The 14,560-nt window shown below is 32.5% G+C and overlaps 3 protein-coding genes across 3 annotated transcripts; 1 reads left to right on the top strand and 2 right to left on the bottom strand.

Annotated features, from left to right (window-relative positions):
- The first annotated feature begins 66 nt into the window (after positions 1–66).
- On the top strand, positions 67–1,784 carry LOC107622299 (soyasaponin III rhamnosyltransferase). The gene has a single exon (XM_016324162.3). The coding sequence runs from the start codon at positions 67–69 to the stop codon at positions 1,495–1,497; it is 1,431 nt and encodes a 476-aa protein (XP_016179648.1). The 3' UTR covers positions 1,498–1,784.
- On the bottom strand, positions 1,741–6,045 carry LOC107622297 (beta-xylosidase/alpha-L-arabinofuranosidase 1). Its single transcript, XM_016324160.3, has 7 exons — positions 5,305–6,045; positions 4,180–4,467; positions 3,904–4,073; positions 3,700–3,797; positions 3,271–3,621; positions 2,793–3,203; positions 1,741–2,506 (listed from the first exon to the last, which is right to left on the bottom strand). The coding sequence occupies exons 1-7, from the start codon at positions 5,743–5,745 to the stop codon at positions 1,935–1,937; spliced, it is 2,331 nt and encodes a 776-aa protein (XP_016179646.1). The 5' UTR covers positions 5,746–6,045; the 3' UTR covers positions 1,741–1,934.
- A 3,990-nt stretch (positions 6,046–10,035) lies between these two features.
- Positions 10,036–12,588, bottom strand: LAC14 (laccase 14). Its single transcript, XM_088488808.1, has 7 exons — positions 12,478–12,588; positions 12,254–12,405; positions 11,928–12,172; positions 11,729–11,851; positions 11,265–11,549; positions 10,474–11,136; positions 10,036–10,214 (listed from the first exon to the last, which is right to left on the bottom strand). The coding sequence occupies exons 1-7, from the start codon at positions 12,586–12,588 to the stop codon at positions 10,084–10,086; spliced, it is 1,710 nt and encodes a 569-aa protein (XP_088344934.1). The 3' UTR covers positions 10,036–10,083.
- Positions 12,589–14,560: the final 1,972 nt, after the last annotated feature.

The following is a 14,560-nucleotide window of genomic DNA, read 5'->3' as shown; positions in this document are numbered from 1 at the left end:
CCTTTCTTAAACCCCACCTAAAACTTATATGATACCAAAAACAGAAAAGAACACACACACACAAATATGGATTCAAGTGCACCAATTCCATGCAATGGCAATGGCAAAAGCGATAGGCCTCTTCACGTTGCCATGCTTCCATGGCTTGCCATGGGACACATATACCCATATTTCGAGTTGGCTAAGATTCTTGCTCAAAAGGGTCACTATGTAACCTTCATTAACAGCCCAAAAAACATTGATCGCATGCCAAAACCACCTAAGACCTTACAACCATTGATCAAGCTTGTCAAACTTCCACTACCACAAGTAGAGAATCTTCCAGAAGGTGCAGAGAGCACCATGGACATTCCCAGCAACATGGTATCCAAACTCAAGCAAGCCTATGTAGGCCTCCAAGAGCCTGTTGAAGACTTGCTCAAACGTTCAAAGCCTGATTGGATTTTGTATGACTTCGCCGCCGGGTGGCTGCCGGCGATCGCCACAAGACTTAACATTCCATGTGCTCATTACAACATCACTCCAGCTTGGAACAAAGGTTTCTTTGATCCTCCAAAGCATGTGCAGGATTCGAATAAGTCTCTTGAAAGCATGTGTAGCCCTCCAACATGGCTTCCTTTCAAAACAACCATGCATTTCAAGATGTTTGAGATCATAAGAGCCGTTATGTCTGCCAGGGATGAAAAGACAGGGGAAATTGACAAGTTTGATCTCCACAAAGCTTATTCCAGTTGCGACTTGTTCCTCCTCAGAACATCAAGAGAGCTTGAAGGAGAGTGGTTGGACTATATTGCTGATAAGTACAATGTTCCTGTGGTTCCGGTTGGATTGCTCCCTCCCTCCATGCAGATAACAGACCAAGAGGAGGAAGAAAACAATCCTGACTGGGTGCAAATCAAGGAATGGTTAGATTCTCAAAGATCATCATCTGTTGTTTACATTGGATTTGGTAGCGAGTTGAAGCTGAGCCAGGAGGATCTCACTGAGCTGGCTTATGGCATTGAGCTTTCTGGTTTGCCATTCTTTTGGGCTCTCAAGAACCTCAAAGAAGGTTCACTTGAGTTGCCCAAAGGTTTTGAGGACAGAACCAAGGATCGTGGTGTTGTTTGGAAAACATGGGCTCCTCAGCTTAAGATCTTGGCTCATGGAGCAATTGGTGGATGCATGAGTCACTGTGGTTCGGGTTCTGTGATTGAGAAGCTTCATTATGGGCATGTTCTTGTGACTCTGCCATATTTGCTAGACCAAGCTCTGTTCTCAAGAGCGCTAGTGGAAAAGAAGGTGGCGATCGAGGTGCCTAGAAACGAGCAAGACGGTTCATTCACAAGGGAGTCAGTGGCCAAGACATTGAAATTGGCAATAGTGGATGAGGAAGGGAAGAGTTTCAGGGAGAATGCTAAAGAGATGGGGAAAATTTTCAGCTCCAAGGAGATTCATGATCACTACATTGAAGATTTCATTGCAGTTCTTCAAAAGTACAGAAAACCTTCCCATTGAAGCTCCATTAGTCTCATTTTCTTCTTCACATTTGTTTCTACTGTGATGTTTGCTTTTTGAAATGAATAAAATGTGCAACAATGTATTTTGGTTAGTGCTTAGTCCTGCCAATGTGTTGGGTTCCTCGTCCTCATGCATGGCATGGCTATGAAACTAGAAGTAACATATGAGTGAATTAGTAAGCATGCATGAAAGTGTTTGGTTATTTCCCAACCACTAACTGGAGTTGAAATGCTAATGTAATTGTTATGAATAAATAGTAAAAAGCTTGAATATTTTGATGTGAATACATAGTACAAATCAGTAAAATTTGTTTCAGTTACCTCAAACTGGTCTCCTATTGAGAAAACTTCTTTTCAAAGGAAACCAAACAATGAAAAAGGAAAAAAAAAAATTTAAGAAAGAAAAAATCAGTGCAAAGGATTTGATGACTTGTTTCAAATCCTCACACTCAATTGATGCTTCAAATTTCCCACATGAAGCAGATGTTGTCCTAAGGGTACTTTCCTAATGCCAAGTTCATCAACAACGCTTAAATCCTTGCAAACATCTACCATGAACCTTACCAGTGCTTCTGATTTCCCTGGCAAGTGTACTTTCTCAAAATTCAACAAGTGTTTCTGAGGTGCATTGTGCACATTAGGTGGTGTAAGGAACAATAACACTGTATGGCTACTACTCAGTTTCCCCATGTTCTTGACTCCAATGTGAATATCAAAGGCCAAGTTTTGACAATGCTCATCAGCAACTTCAAGAGACTTGCATTCCAAGGAACGACACACATGATCTTCTGCTAATGGAAATGAAACCAACTGCGGCGCCTTCACTATTCTATGCTCTATACTTGAGAAGCTAAGTCCATCTCCAAATGCGAAAACAGTTTCCCCTTTGTAAAATCTATATGTTCGACCGGGGTAACCCGTTGCAGGATCTGCTCTCATGTTCATGTTGGTCATTGGTACCTTATCTACATATGATTGAGGATACCACGTCATTGGGAGTCTTCCACCTGCATCCAGGAAAATCATCCATGACTCAAATTTGTGTTATTGTCGAAATGGAAATTTTGCAATATAAGGGGGTGCATTTGGTTTGCATTTTCATTTTCAGTATTTTCTGTTTTCTAGATTTTGTGAAGGAAAAAGTGAAAACAGGAGGTGAAAACAGAAAACAGAGTTTTCACTGTTTTTACTTTTTCTTTTATAAAATCCAAAAAACAGAAAACACTGAAAATGAAAATAGGAAATGAAAACGTAAATCAAATGCACCCTAAGGGATGAGTGTAAGTGGCCTACTTGGATTATGAAAACCAAAAATCACATCAGCAATGGCTGCTCCACCAGCTTCGCCGGGATAGCCAACCCACAAGATGCTGGCAATTTTATCATTTGATTTCGCAAACGACACGTCCATTCCCCCTCCAGACATTATGGCAAGAATCACAGGTCCCTTGGATACATTAGCAACTGCACTCACTAGAAGTTGTTGCTGCCCTGGAAGAAGAATGTTAACTCTATCAAGACTTTCTGCTTCTATGGCTAGACTTGCACCAACTACAATGACAGTTGCATCTGCAGAGGCTGCAATTTGTGTGGCATCATCTAGATCAGCATTTGAACATGCCACATCAGGACAACCCGGAGCATAGGTTATAGGAACCAAAGCTGTTAGGCCTTGCAAGGGTGATATATAGTTGCAAGGGATGCCTGCAAAATTTGCAGCAAATTAGATAAGTTTACCAAATTATATGCATAAGTTGGGAAGTTTTGATACCTTGATAGTTTCCAATCATGACCCTAGTAGCATTAGCATTTGGCCCTATAACTGCCAATGATTTAATGGCTTTGGCGTCGAGAGGCAGCCCTCCTGGACTATTTTTAAGCAACACAATCCCTTGCCTTGCAGCTTCGCGAGCTAGCTCCTGGTTCTGTGATGTACAGACATCCGTTGGACCAAGGCTTCCATAAGGTTGCTTGCTTGGATCACCATCAAAGAAACCAAGGCGCATCAACATGGCGAAATTGTTGGTGACAGCGTTGTCAATTGCTGATTCATTCAAGAGCCCTTGCTTGATAGCCCCTTCTGTGTATTGGCCAAGATAATTTCCACAGTCCAAATCCAATCCTGTGAAAGTAACAAACCATAATCTATTGGTAATTCAGAAATATCCAATTAATATGTAATCATATTATAGTTTGTTACCTGCTAGAATGGTTTCGGCCGCAGCTTCTTCAGGAGTTCTAGTGTAGTGCTGATCTTTATAAAGCACTTCTACTGAATCACAATCAGAAACTATATATCTGAATAAGAATAACCACACATGTTCACATTAGATTGTGAACAACATGGACAACAAAGATGTAAAATTAAAAATGATCATAGATCCATAGTAGAATTTGAAGTTACCCATTTAATTTCCATTGGCCACGGATGATCCCTTTAAGTAGGTCTGGATCAGCACATGTTGGTTTTCCATTAACCTGATTGTAGGAACACATGACACTAGCCACATTCCCATCAATTACACAACTCTTAAATGGAGGTTGAAATGTGTCATCCAAATCTTGTTGGGTCACCTAAAAGAAATTGACAATTCAATAAAGGGTAAGAAAATGACTCTCTACATCCAAATCAAGCTACCTTTCTACTTGAAAATGTCAGGCAAATGCATAGATTAATTACCACAGCATTAAAAGTGTAACGCTGAATGCCTTTCCAGTTATCCAAATCATAGGCTGTGTAGTGCTTGCAACAAGCAGCAACCTTGAGCTTGTTGGGGTCACCATCATCAGTTTGTTGCAGACCTTTAACGTATCCTACGGCGTATTTGCTACTCAACAAAGGGTCCTCCCCTGGCGTCTCTTGTCCACGTCCCCACCTCGGATCCCTGAAAATGTTAATGTTTGGTGACCAATATGTTAATCCAGCCAACCCCACATTGTACATTGCCCTTGCTTCTGTTGAAACCACCTAAAATGACCACAAAAGAAATATGAAACACCACAAAAGTTGGCCATTTTGCAGCAAAATATCATGAACTCCTTGTTTTGGATTTTTTATAAGTTAAAAGCAAAGTTGGTGTTTTCCTTCATAAATCTATTATGAGAAAAATAGAATTGAGTTAGTGGTCAATTGACCCAATTCTTAAATTATGTAATTGGTAATCAATCAACATCAACAAGTCAACAACAACAACTATATTATTCACTCTGGCTTCAACTTGCAAGTTGGAAACCCTCTGAAGTCTACTTCAAAATTGTGGCAGTTCACACCCGCAACTCACCTAAAGTTTTGTTCCATTTAATTATTGTACTGACCAATCAGACATTTTTACCTTTATGTTAAAAAAAAAAATAAAAGCAAAAATAAATCTCTAAAGTCAATCCCTTTCCCCCAGCTTTTCAAAATCTTCATACTTAGAACACTAATTTAATAAGAACTCTCTTTTCTTTTTTCGGTGTTCACCTCTATCTAAACCGTTGAATCAAGTAATGAACTGCATTATGATTATGGCTGTAACAGAAATGTATAATAAATTCCTCATTGAAAATCTCAGCACACATTCTGAGATTTTCAGAATAGAACTACCTCTACCAACTCCATTGACAAAAACTTACTGCATTTTAAGTCTTTGTCAGAAAAAAAAATTAAGAAAACATAAATAAAATTCGTTAATAGTAAAATTTCAAATTATCAAATGCATTAGATTTACTGAAAACTTGAATAATTTTTTTTATAATCAAACATTATCCAAAAACTGAGAAAAGAGAAGAAGAAGAAGAAGAAGAAAAGAGAAAAGTGACTAACTTTTCCAATGGCTTGAAAGAGTGAAGTGTTGAAAGAAGCTGCTGTGAGAATAGGCATGGGAAAACTGGTGGCTGCCGGAACAAGAGTGGAAAAACGTGTGCCGGGGCCGACGTCGGAGACGCCATGAAGAGCCTCAGACCACCATTCATACTTGGGAATCCCAAGCCTGCTAACGGCAACAGCAGAATTCACCAGGTTCCCGATCTTCTCTTGCAGTGTGAGCCTCTTCACAAGGTCGCTTACTCTCTCTTCCACCGACAACGACTTGTTGCAGAATCCATAACCAGACAAAGAAGGGTCCTTAGAAACATCGCATGCAAAAACTGCAGATGTTGTTTGCCCTTCCACTCTGTCAGAACTCAGCAAAACAATTGCATAGCACAATGAGATGCAGAGAAAAACAGAGACCTTCGGTACTCTGCTTTCGTTGTTGCACCCCATATGAAAAACTCAAAACACAAAACGGAACAAGTTAGTTATTTCTAAGAAAAGAAGAGAACTGGCAAAAGGGTTATGTTTTTGTGTGTTTGGTATCTATAAAAAGTAATAAAAAATGGAACTTGGAAAGGTTTAAAGGTGTGTTAAGAACACATTGTTTTGTAGCAACCCGTGATGGGTGATGAAGGAGAAGGAGGAGGAGGAGGAAGCCCCCCCTTCTTTGAATGCAGTTGTTTGTTTTTGGCAGAGAGCCAAAAAGAAAAAACAACTGAAAAAGAATCCTATTATGTAATTTGATTCGATGAGGGAGCTCTAATTTTTGTGTCTATATATAGTAGTATAAATGTAGAATCAAATTAATTAAAAAAAAAAGCGGGAAGAAATAATTTGATTAATAATAAAAAAAATTATAAAAGAAAGAATTCAATTTAATAATTGTGTACTTCATTGAAGAAATAATTCTGATGATTATTTAGCATTTTTGGTAATAGGATGATATAGTATGGTATTTTGTAAATCCTATATGACTAAAACTACTTTTGGTTAATTATTAATTATAATATGGTGACAGTTGCCTGATACGGTAAATCACTTGAAGACTTTGACGGCTAGGCAGCTACTACTTTTTGAGGAGTGAAATCAAAGGAAGACATCTTTTTATTGATTAATTACGAAAATGATGGAAAAAGCAGGTTATTAGTAAAAGAGTGTATTATATAACATGTAACATAATTATAAAGGAGTTCACAATTGAATCATGTGAAGCTTACTTAGATGGGGGGTAATGTGATGTGAGGCTTTTAGGGTGGATCAGAATAAATGAATATGAGGTTGTCATTTTCATGGAGAAAGCGAATCGGGCATGAATGAATTAGATAGTTAACAGTTTTAGTTCGGGAGTGTATAATAAATGAAGCAAATGGATATTCTGTAAGTGGTAATATCTACGCCGATTGTATCAAATTATGTTCACTGGTTTGTCATTAAAATGCAATGTTTTTCCATCAATCATGAATGATCAGCATCAACCGTCATGCAATGTTTATTCATCAAGTTCTGAGTGGTCCTCCTACTTCTAATTGGTACAAATTTTCTGAGAGCTGAGAACAATCGTATCTCACACGAATTGTATTATTATTTATTAATGAAATCGATCACCAAACCAATCGGAATCAAGCGCAATAATATGGGCGAAATTGGGAAAATGTTTTTGTCAATCCATAATTCAAGGGTAACATACTAACATGCCACGTTCTAATGAATTAATAATACACTACTAATAGTATTTTAAATTTAAAAATATTATTTACACTAATATAATTTACACTACTAATTTAATTTACTTTAATATGTATTTGATTCTACTAATTTTGATGACCACCTAATATAATTGTTTTAAATTACATGTTACCAAAATTAATAAAATAATAAACAACTCAACATTTATCAAAATCTATTTATAATATATTAAAAGAAAATTCAAGGTAATTTCACAATCATATTTAGATATTTAATTTTATTTTAGACTGTTACATAAAAAAAAATTTTTTAGGTGACATAATCTTTTATATTTATATTATGTCATAAAATTTTGATTGTATTTCATTTTCTCATAATAATCTATTTTTATATAATATTATAAAAATTTTTAATATTATTTTTATTTAATAACTATAATTGAGTTATAAATTTTATTTCATTCTCTTATATCAAGTCTATTGTTTCTCAATTTTTATTATTTTTTATTATAAAATTAGTATTTGACCTTAATTTTTTTTATATTTTTTATGTAGGTTACGCTATTATTTTTTAATATTAATATTAATTTTTTTAATAAATATAAATTTAATTAAAATATAATTTTTTCCCTTCTTTTATATTCATTACTCTTTTTATATTTATTATATAAATTAATATTAATTTATATATTATTTTCTCTATTTTTAAATGATATAATAATTTAAATTTATACTATAATTAATTTAGCCCTAAATGTGTGGATTGTGTGATTGAATAATGTTATATATTTAAATTTTTTTATAAATTAAGTTTAATCAAATTGAATAATAAAACTTAAAATAATATTATACATAATTAATTTTTGTTAATATTAAATTAATTTAATTTTGTTTGACTTAATTAATAAAAATATTTAAATGCGTAATATTATTAGTGTGATTCCATCATTGGGTGGCCTCTATAAATTATAAAGTACCCTTGTCCTTATCTAAAATGCATGTACATCTGTTTTTCGTTTTCTTTCTTTATTTATTTCAATCTACTATTACTATTTAAAGTTTAAACATGAGAAAATTAGTTAATTAGTACTTTTTCTGGTTATATATAGAAATAATTATAGTAGTGATAAAGTGTAATAATAGATACCAAAATGATTATGAAGAAGTAATTTAAAATAGCCAAAGAAAATTAGTGTTATCCAAAATTCATAATTAAGATGAGAGATAAGAATGGAAAATAGATCCTCTTGATTTTTTTAACATTTAAAAGAATAAAATGTGATATCTCATGACTCATCATTAATTTTATAAATAGAATAAAAAATTAGATTAAACAATTGATATTATTTAATATTTTTTTTTACTGGAGAGAATTTTTTTTCTTTTTTTGGTGACTACACTGGAGAGGATTTGATGTGCTGAGAAGGAGATGAATGGGAAAGTGGGGGTGGGGCTGGGATACGGTGGACCCGAGTGCAGAAAAGCACACTTCTCATACGGGTTCCAGTGGGGTCCACTACTTGGTGACGCATATGATACGATCCTCACTGTAAGGCACCCCCACCCACTTCATAGCTACCATGGATAATCCAACATGCATCATCACATTCATTTATGTTCAACCATCTCGTTAGTTAGTTCTACAATTGCTTGCAACTTGCAAATTAAACTTTAAACTTTGATAGAGCAGAGTTTTAGAGCAGTTAATGGTCCAATTCTAACGATAAAGTTTTCAACTCTCGATCCATCTTCCAAAAACAGCATCTAGCTTACTATCTAGGATAAGTATATGCCAACGCATATCTTTAGCTCCTTTTGATAAGTGCATATACCTGCATATAGAGGAATAATAATGCTCACATATCTAATTTTTTTTAAACACAGCATACTCCATAGAGGCCCATACTAGACCCATTTTATATTTGGTCCGCTGCAAATTACCTACCCAATATTCATTGCATTTGCAGCCTGCCTACCAAAGTCAAAATCGTTAATAAAATAATAATGACATACTATGCAGTGCTTCAAAAATTCGTATTCTAATTTCTACCAAATGTAACGTAGCTCATTCTTCGAGTAGGTGACAATTATAACATTTTAAATCATTTTCCTAAATATCATCACCCTAATATATTTCATCGGCAATGAGTTCATAAGTGTTAGCTATCCAGAATCCTATTATTTATTTATTTTTTGTTTTTTTATTCTAACCTCTCGTTGTTCAAAAAATGTGGAACAATAATAATCCTTTTAATTTATTCTCACGACGACGACGTTCCACAATTGCATAGCGTACGTGAAAGGAAAAATCATCATCAAACATGAATATAGCTTCTTTTTTGGTTTATTAGGTACTTAAAATTATGGAACTAAACTGAATATGATTTTTCAAATCGATAATAAATCAGAGAATAATGACGTTCCGTGGTATAACTAGCTACGGTTGATAAATAAGACAAGGCAGCATGTGGTCGTGACCACCGAAAAAAGCCATGAAAGTGGCTCAGATCCAAATCAATTGCAAGAGAGTTAAGATATATGGATCTGATCATAGTAACGTTCTTCTAAAATTGGGGAATATTATTGAAGAATGTCTTATTCTTTGTTTGATATATGGAAATTGAATGAGACAAATTAAATTAATGGGACACAACGCATCAATTCATTCTTTAAGAAAACGCTAAAACTACGTATAAGACACAAAAATTGAAAGCTGTGTTTCACTTTTAGGGTGACTTAGCTTCTGCGGCTGTGAATAAATATGTATTGATAATTTGATGGAGGAAAATGAATTGAATTAAATAATAAAATTCTAACAAACAATAATAAATATACATACATATACCTCTACTAGTCATTGTTATTATCATTGACCAAAATATCATTAGTGAGGAGTCACCTCTCAACTTTATTATATGAAAGATGATTTTGCAGGTTGAAGCACTTGCTTGTAAAATAGGGTCATATATGTATACTCATATGAATCCATGTATAACATAGGAGTGTCCTTACTCATCAATTATAACAAGTTTATTTTATTTTTTGTAGTCACATTTGGTGTAATAATAATCCATATTTGGTGTGACAGCAATGGAACTAAGATTCAACATTTGGGTAAATCCGAAGGTGGTGGAAGAATTTGTGTCTGAGGAGAAGGACCATCTTTCACTAGAAGCACCATTCCCATCCCCCAACTTGCATGCCTCTCTAAATGACAATGCACAAACCACACCCCTAATCATCATATTCAACACATTCATTAGCCTTATATAATCTTAAACAATCCAAAAATGCATCGAAATACTACACATCCAAGTCTTTTTGTTAACCAAGTCTAACTAAGTTGGTTTAACATAACAAAAATCAGTTATGATTAGCATTATTCCAAATCTTATTGTTTAACTTAGTTGGATTCAGTTCATAAAAAGACTTAGATGTATACATTACTCAATAAAAAGATATTAACGAAGACAAAATAGTTTGAAAAACAGACCTGGATTGTCTGCCCTGAATCTAAGGGCGACCCAACCATTCCTTGGAACTCCAACAGTGGTCTCTTGAGGTGGATCAACAAGGTTATAGTTCTTGGGATCTCTTTTTGGATCAAAGTTTCCAAAACCCCAACCAACCACATAGAAGCTGTATCCATGAAAATGAACAGGGTGGTTATCACCAGTCACCACACTAGTCCCTTGCAAAACTACCTCAACACTTGCATTATACTCCAAAACCAACACCTTGCTTCCAAAATCTGTTGCCAAGACATAACCTGGCAACTTATCATCAGTGTAGTTGAATCCCCTTTCTGGTCTTCTGGGGAAATTCATCTCAAAAACACCAGGGATTTTCTCATAGTAGGCTCTTAGAAAATCAATGTTTGGTAACACAAGGCTAATGTTGTTCACACTAGCTGCAAGCCTTTTACCAAATGGTCCTTTGCATGGTTTATCTGCACTGCAATTAAGCAGGTTAACAGAGATTGTGAACAATAATTTGGTGTCCACTTTCTCAGGTACTTTGATTGGCTTGTCTTTGCTTGCAAGGCTTCTCAACTGCTTAGTGAATTCAGTTGCTGCTTCTGTTCTGTTATACGGTGGAAGACGGCACCCAATCGGGCTTTTTCCGTCTTCCTCGGAGCCATTGTATATAACCAAACCTGCATGCATGGATGAAATCTTATAAATTTCATGGCCTTAAACAAAAATAAAAAAAATTTCCTTTTTCTTTTAAGTTATAAGTATATAATACTGTTTTAAATTTTCTGGATCTGTTACTGCTTGAAACCTGTTGTGGTTGTGTTATCAAAGCCAGCACCAAAAGCACTCAAATATGCACTGGCGGCCATGGAATAAAGAGCAGGTGGTTGGTTTGCTTCTAAAAGAATGTCCATGGTTTGTCCTGGTGTGATCATTATGTGATCTGTTTCTATTAGTTTGACATAGAATCCATCTTTAGCTACCACTCTCAATCTGTGTTTTCCAATTGCAAAGAAAATTTCTTCATCCATCACTGCATTGATCACCCTAAGAAGATATGTTTTTCCATACTCTACAACCATCTTGAAACTACCTATCATATTAAAAGCAAAAACATACAAAACTAAATAAACAGAAATATTTGGTAACAAAAAAATTTACCAAAAATGATCAACTTGCTTTATTTAGTATTTATAATTATTACTAAAATTAATAAATGCTAAATAAAGCAAGTTTTGACTTTTTTTTTTTTTAATCTTTCTAGCATATTACCGGAGCAGGGATACAAATAACCAGGTTGACCATTGATGGTATATGCATCAGATAGAATTGGCTCCCCTCCTGTTTTGTTTGCTTCTATTGGAATATTCATGACTTCTTTCTTCCACCACTCTCCTTCAATAGAGTCAAAAATCATAGTGATCAATAATGGAGGAAAAAGTTTGTTGGTGCATTAGTATTTAGTACATACCTAGTATGATTGGAATCTCAGCATGGGGTTTGGGAAAGGGATAGTTTTGTCCATGCTTGGGATAAATGATGAAAGCTCCATGAACTGTGGCTCTTGACCAACCATCATGTCCATGCCACCATATGGTTCCTTCCTCTGTGGTCAAATGGATAACTTGTTTGAACACTGCACCTGGTTGAATTGGACACTGTGTTATGTAAGCAGCTCCATCTGACCATGGATTCCTCACTTGTCTAGCCCCATGCCTTTGAAAAATAATGCAAATATTCTTTCAATAATTAATGCATATATTCTCTGTTGTATAGAGTAGAAGCTAAGGCACATACCAATGTATTGTTATATTATGGTTTGCTTGGTTATAAACATTGACAATAAGAGTGTCTCCTGTGTGGGCCTTCAAGGTTGGACCTGGAAACTCTCCATTTACTGTCAAAATATTCTTGGTGCTGCATAGTCTAGTGTAACTTGAAGATTTTATCTGCAGAAATTAAGGCATAATTCATCTAAGTGTTGTGTAACATGCATGTATGATGAAATAAAGTAGACTTACCACAAAGTTATGATGATGAACTTCAGCATTTGCAACATGATCAATGAGATAACAACCGTATAGCACTGCAAAAATTATCAAGGAATATGCATTACTAGCCTTCATCACCATCATTGGTTGGGAACTTGGGATCCAATCGAAAGTGCGTGTGGAGTGAAAGGTGTCTCGTGCAGACAGAAGAAAAGAAAAAATGTTATGGAAATATTTGGTAACAATAAAAAAATAACAAAAAAAATTAAAATTTTCTTTATTTAGTATTTATTAATTATGATAATAATTAATAAAAGTTAAATAAAATAAATTTTAGCTATTTTTTTTTTTGTCTTGTTAGCATTACCAAAAATATTAATAGTAGAATAAATTTTAATAATGTTTCTGAAAAAAAAATCAACTAAAATAATTTAAATTTATCTTATTTAATATTTATTAGTTGTTGTGATAATTAGTAAATATTAAATAAAATAAATTTAAACTATAATTAATAAATATTAAATAAAAAATTTTAAATTATTTTTTTATTTAAATAATTAATAATATTAAAGAGATAATAATCTAAAATTAATATATTTAATTTAATATTTATAATTTTTTGCGTATAATATTTAAAAATTACATATTTGTTATCTATTTATTTTATAAAATGCTCATTAATACTAAAGAATAAATTTCTGTTGACTCTTTATCAACAAATTATAACTTTCCAAAAATGTCCGTTGACTCCTAATGGACATCCTTAACCATGAATTTTATATGGAACCTTTTAGTAGTATTTTTATTTTTAGGATCTTACCGATAAATGTTCGATGCTTATTAAAGTGTTTTATATTAAAAAAACTATTTAACAAACTTTTTGAAAGTAAAAAAGATAATTGCGTCGTAGCAATTGTGTAATCATGCCTATGGTTGATTTAACATATCTTTAAGCAAACGAGCATATGTATCTATTCTATTTATTTTATTATATAAAAATTAAATTTCTGTATTTAATAATAAAACTGATATGACATGTTTTTTTTAAATTTAATTATTTTAATTCGTTCAATATAATTTATTATAATATATTACTTGATTAATTTTACTATATTAATTATAATTTATTATATTAGTTAATTAATTTATTCATTTATAAAGTTTGAAATAAAAATAAATAATTTATTGTTTATTCTAATTAAATTCATTAAATTTAATTATACATTATATACGAATTAATAATAATTTATAAATCACTCTAATTTATAATATTCAATAAAATAATTTGTAAATCACTTTACATTATATATGTATTAACGAAATATTATACATGTTTTAATGTGTTAATTAAATATTATATACACACAAAAAATAAATACAAAGATGATTTATATGATATTGATAATATTATATTAGCACATTGATTTTTTTTTTGTTTTGATATTATATAATATTGATAATGATAATATTATTATATAGTATTATATAAACTTTTCAATATTAGTATAGAAAATTAGAAAATTATTTCTTATGGCAATCATTCTTAGTAAAATAGTGTGTCCTGTATATAGTATTAATAATTGTTGCTTAATTTAAAGTAATTGTATGTCTATCTTAAATTTATTTTTCAATAATAATCTAAATAGATAAATCTAATTGAATTGAATAATTATATAAAATATTTTATATTATTAATATACTAAAATTAAATTCATTTTTCGGTACAGAATTTTATAGGTGAATTTTATATAAGATTAAGTTATTTTTTATTTTTTTATTTGTTTTATCTGTGTTACTTTATTTAATTTTAAGTAGCGTAGTATTTATAATTATTGTCAGTATGATATTTTATAAAATATAAAAATCAATTTTTTTATAATTTAAATATCAATGTTTGAGTTAATTTTAATTTAACTTTTTTAAATTAATGTTATCTTTCATTTAGATCTTAATTAATTTAAAATACAAAAATACTAATCTATCATTTTCTCTTTAAATAATAATAACTTTAATTTATTTACTGTCTTTTTTTCTTTTTATATTTTGTTTAGCAAAGATAATATATGGATTAGGATAGAGTTAAAAAATACTCTATGTAATGTATGTTTGGCAC

Source organism: Arachis ipaensis, chromosome B10 (genome assembly GCF_059453495.1).
Source record: "Arachis ipaensis isolate K30076 ecotype BB chromosome B10, ASM5945349v1, whole genome shotgun sequence".
Classification (NCBI taxonomy): domain Eukaryota; kingdom Viridiplantae; phylum Streptophyta; class Magnoliopsida; order Fabales; family Fabaceae; genus Arachis; species Arachis ipaensis.
The sequence above is the reverse complement of the archived record's forward strand: the minus strand, read 5'-3'. Positions and strand labels throughout refer to the sequence as shown.

What these genes read in the sequence shown, in the direction of transcription:
- LOC107622299 (XM_016324162.3), top strand. Translation starts at nt 67, where the DNA reads ATGGATTCAAGTGCACCAATTCCATGCAATGGCAATGGCAAAAGCGAT.
- LOC107622297 (XM_016324160.3), bottom strand. Translation starts at nt 5,745, where the DNA reads ATGGGGTGCAACAACGAAAGCAGAGTACCGAAGGTCTCTGTTTTTCTC. An exon ending in GGCCAATGGAAATTAAATGG is followed by an intron (nt 3,798 to 3,903) that starts GTAACTTCAAAT and finishes ATTCTTATTCAG; the next exon opens with ATATATAGTTTCTGATTGTG. An exon ending in GGCCGAAACCATTCTAGCAG is followed by an intron (nt 3,622 to 3,699) that starts GTAACAAACTAT and finishes TTACTTTCACAG; the next exon opens with GATTGGATTTGGACTGTGGA.
- LAC14 (XM_088488808.1), bottom strand. Translation starts at nt 12,588, where the DNA reads ATGGTGATGAAGGCTAGTAATGCATATTCCTTGATAATTTTTGCAGTG. An exon ending in TTCATCATCATAACTTTGTG is followed by an intron (nt 12,406 to 12,477) that starts GTAAGTCTACTT and finishes TAATTTCTGCAG; the next exon opens with ATAAAATCTTCAAGTTACAC. An exon ending in TTATTTGTATCCCTGCTCCG is followed by an intron (nt 11,550 to 11,728) that starts GTAATATGCTAG and finishes TTAATATGATAG; the next exon opens with GTAGTTTCAAGATGGTTGTA.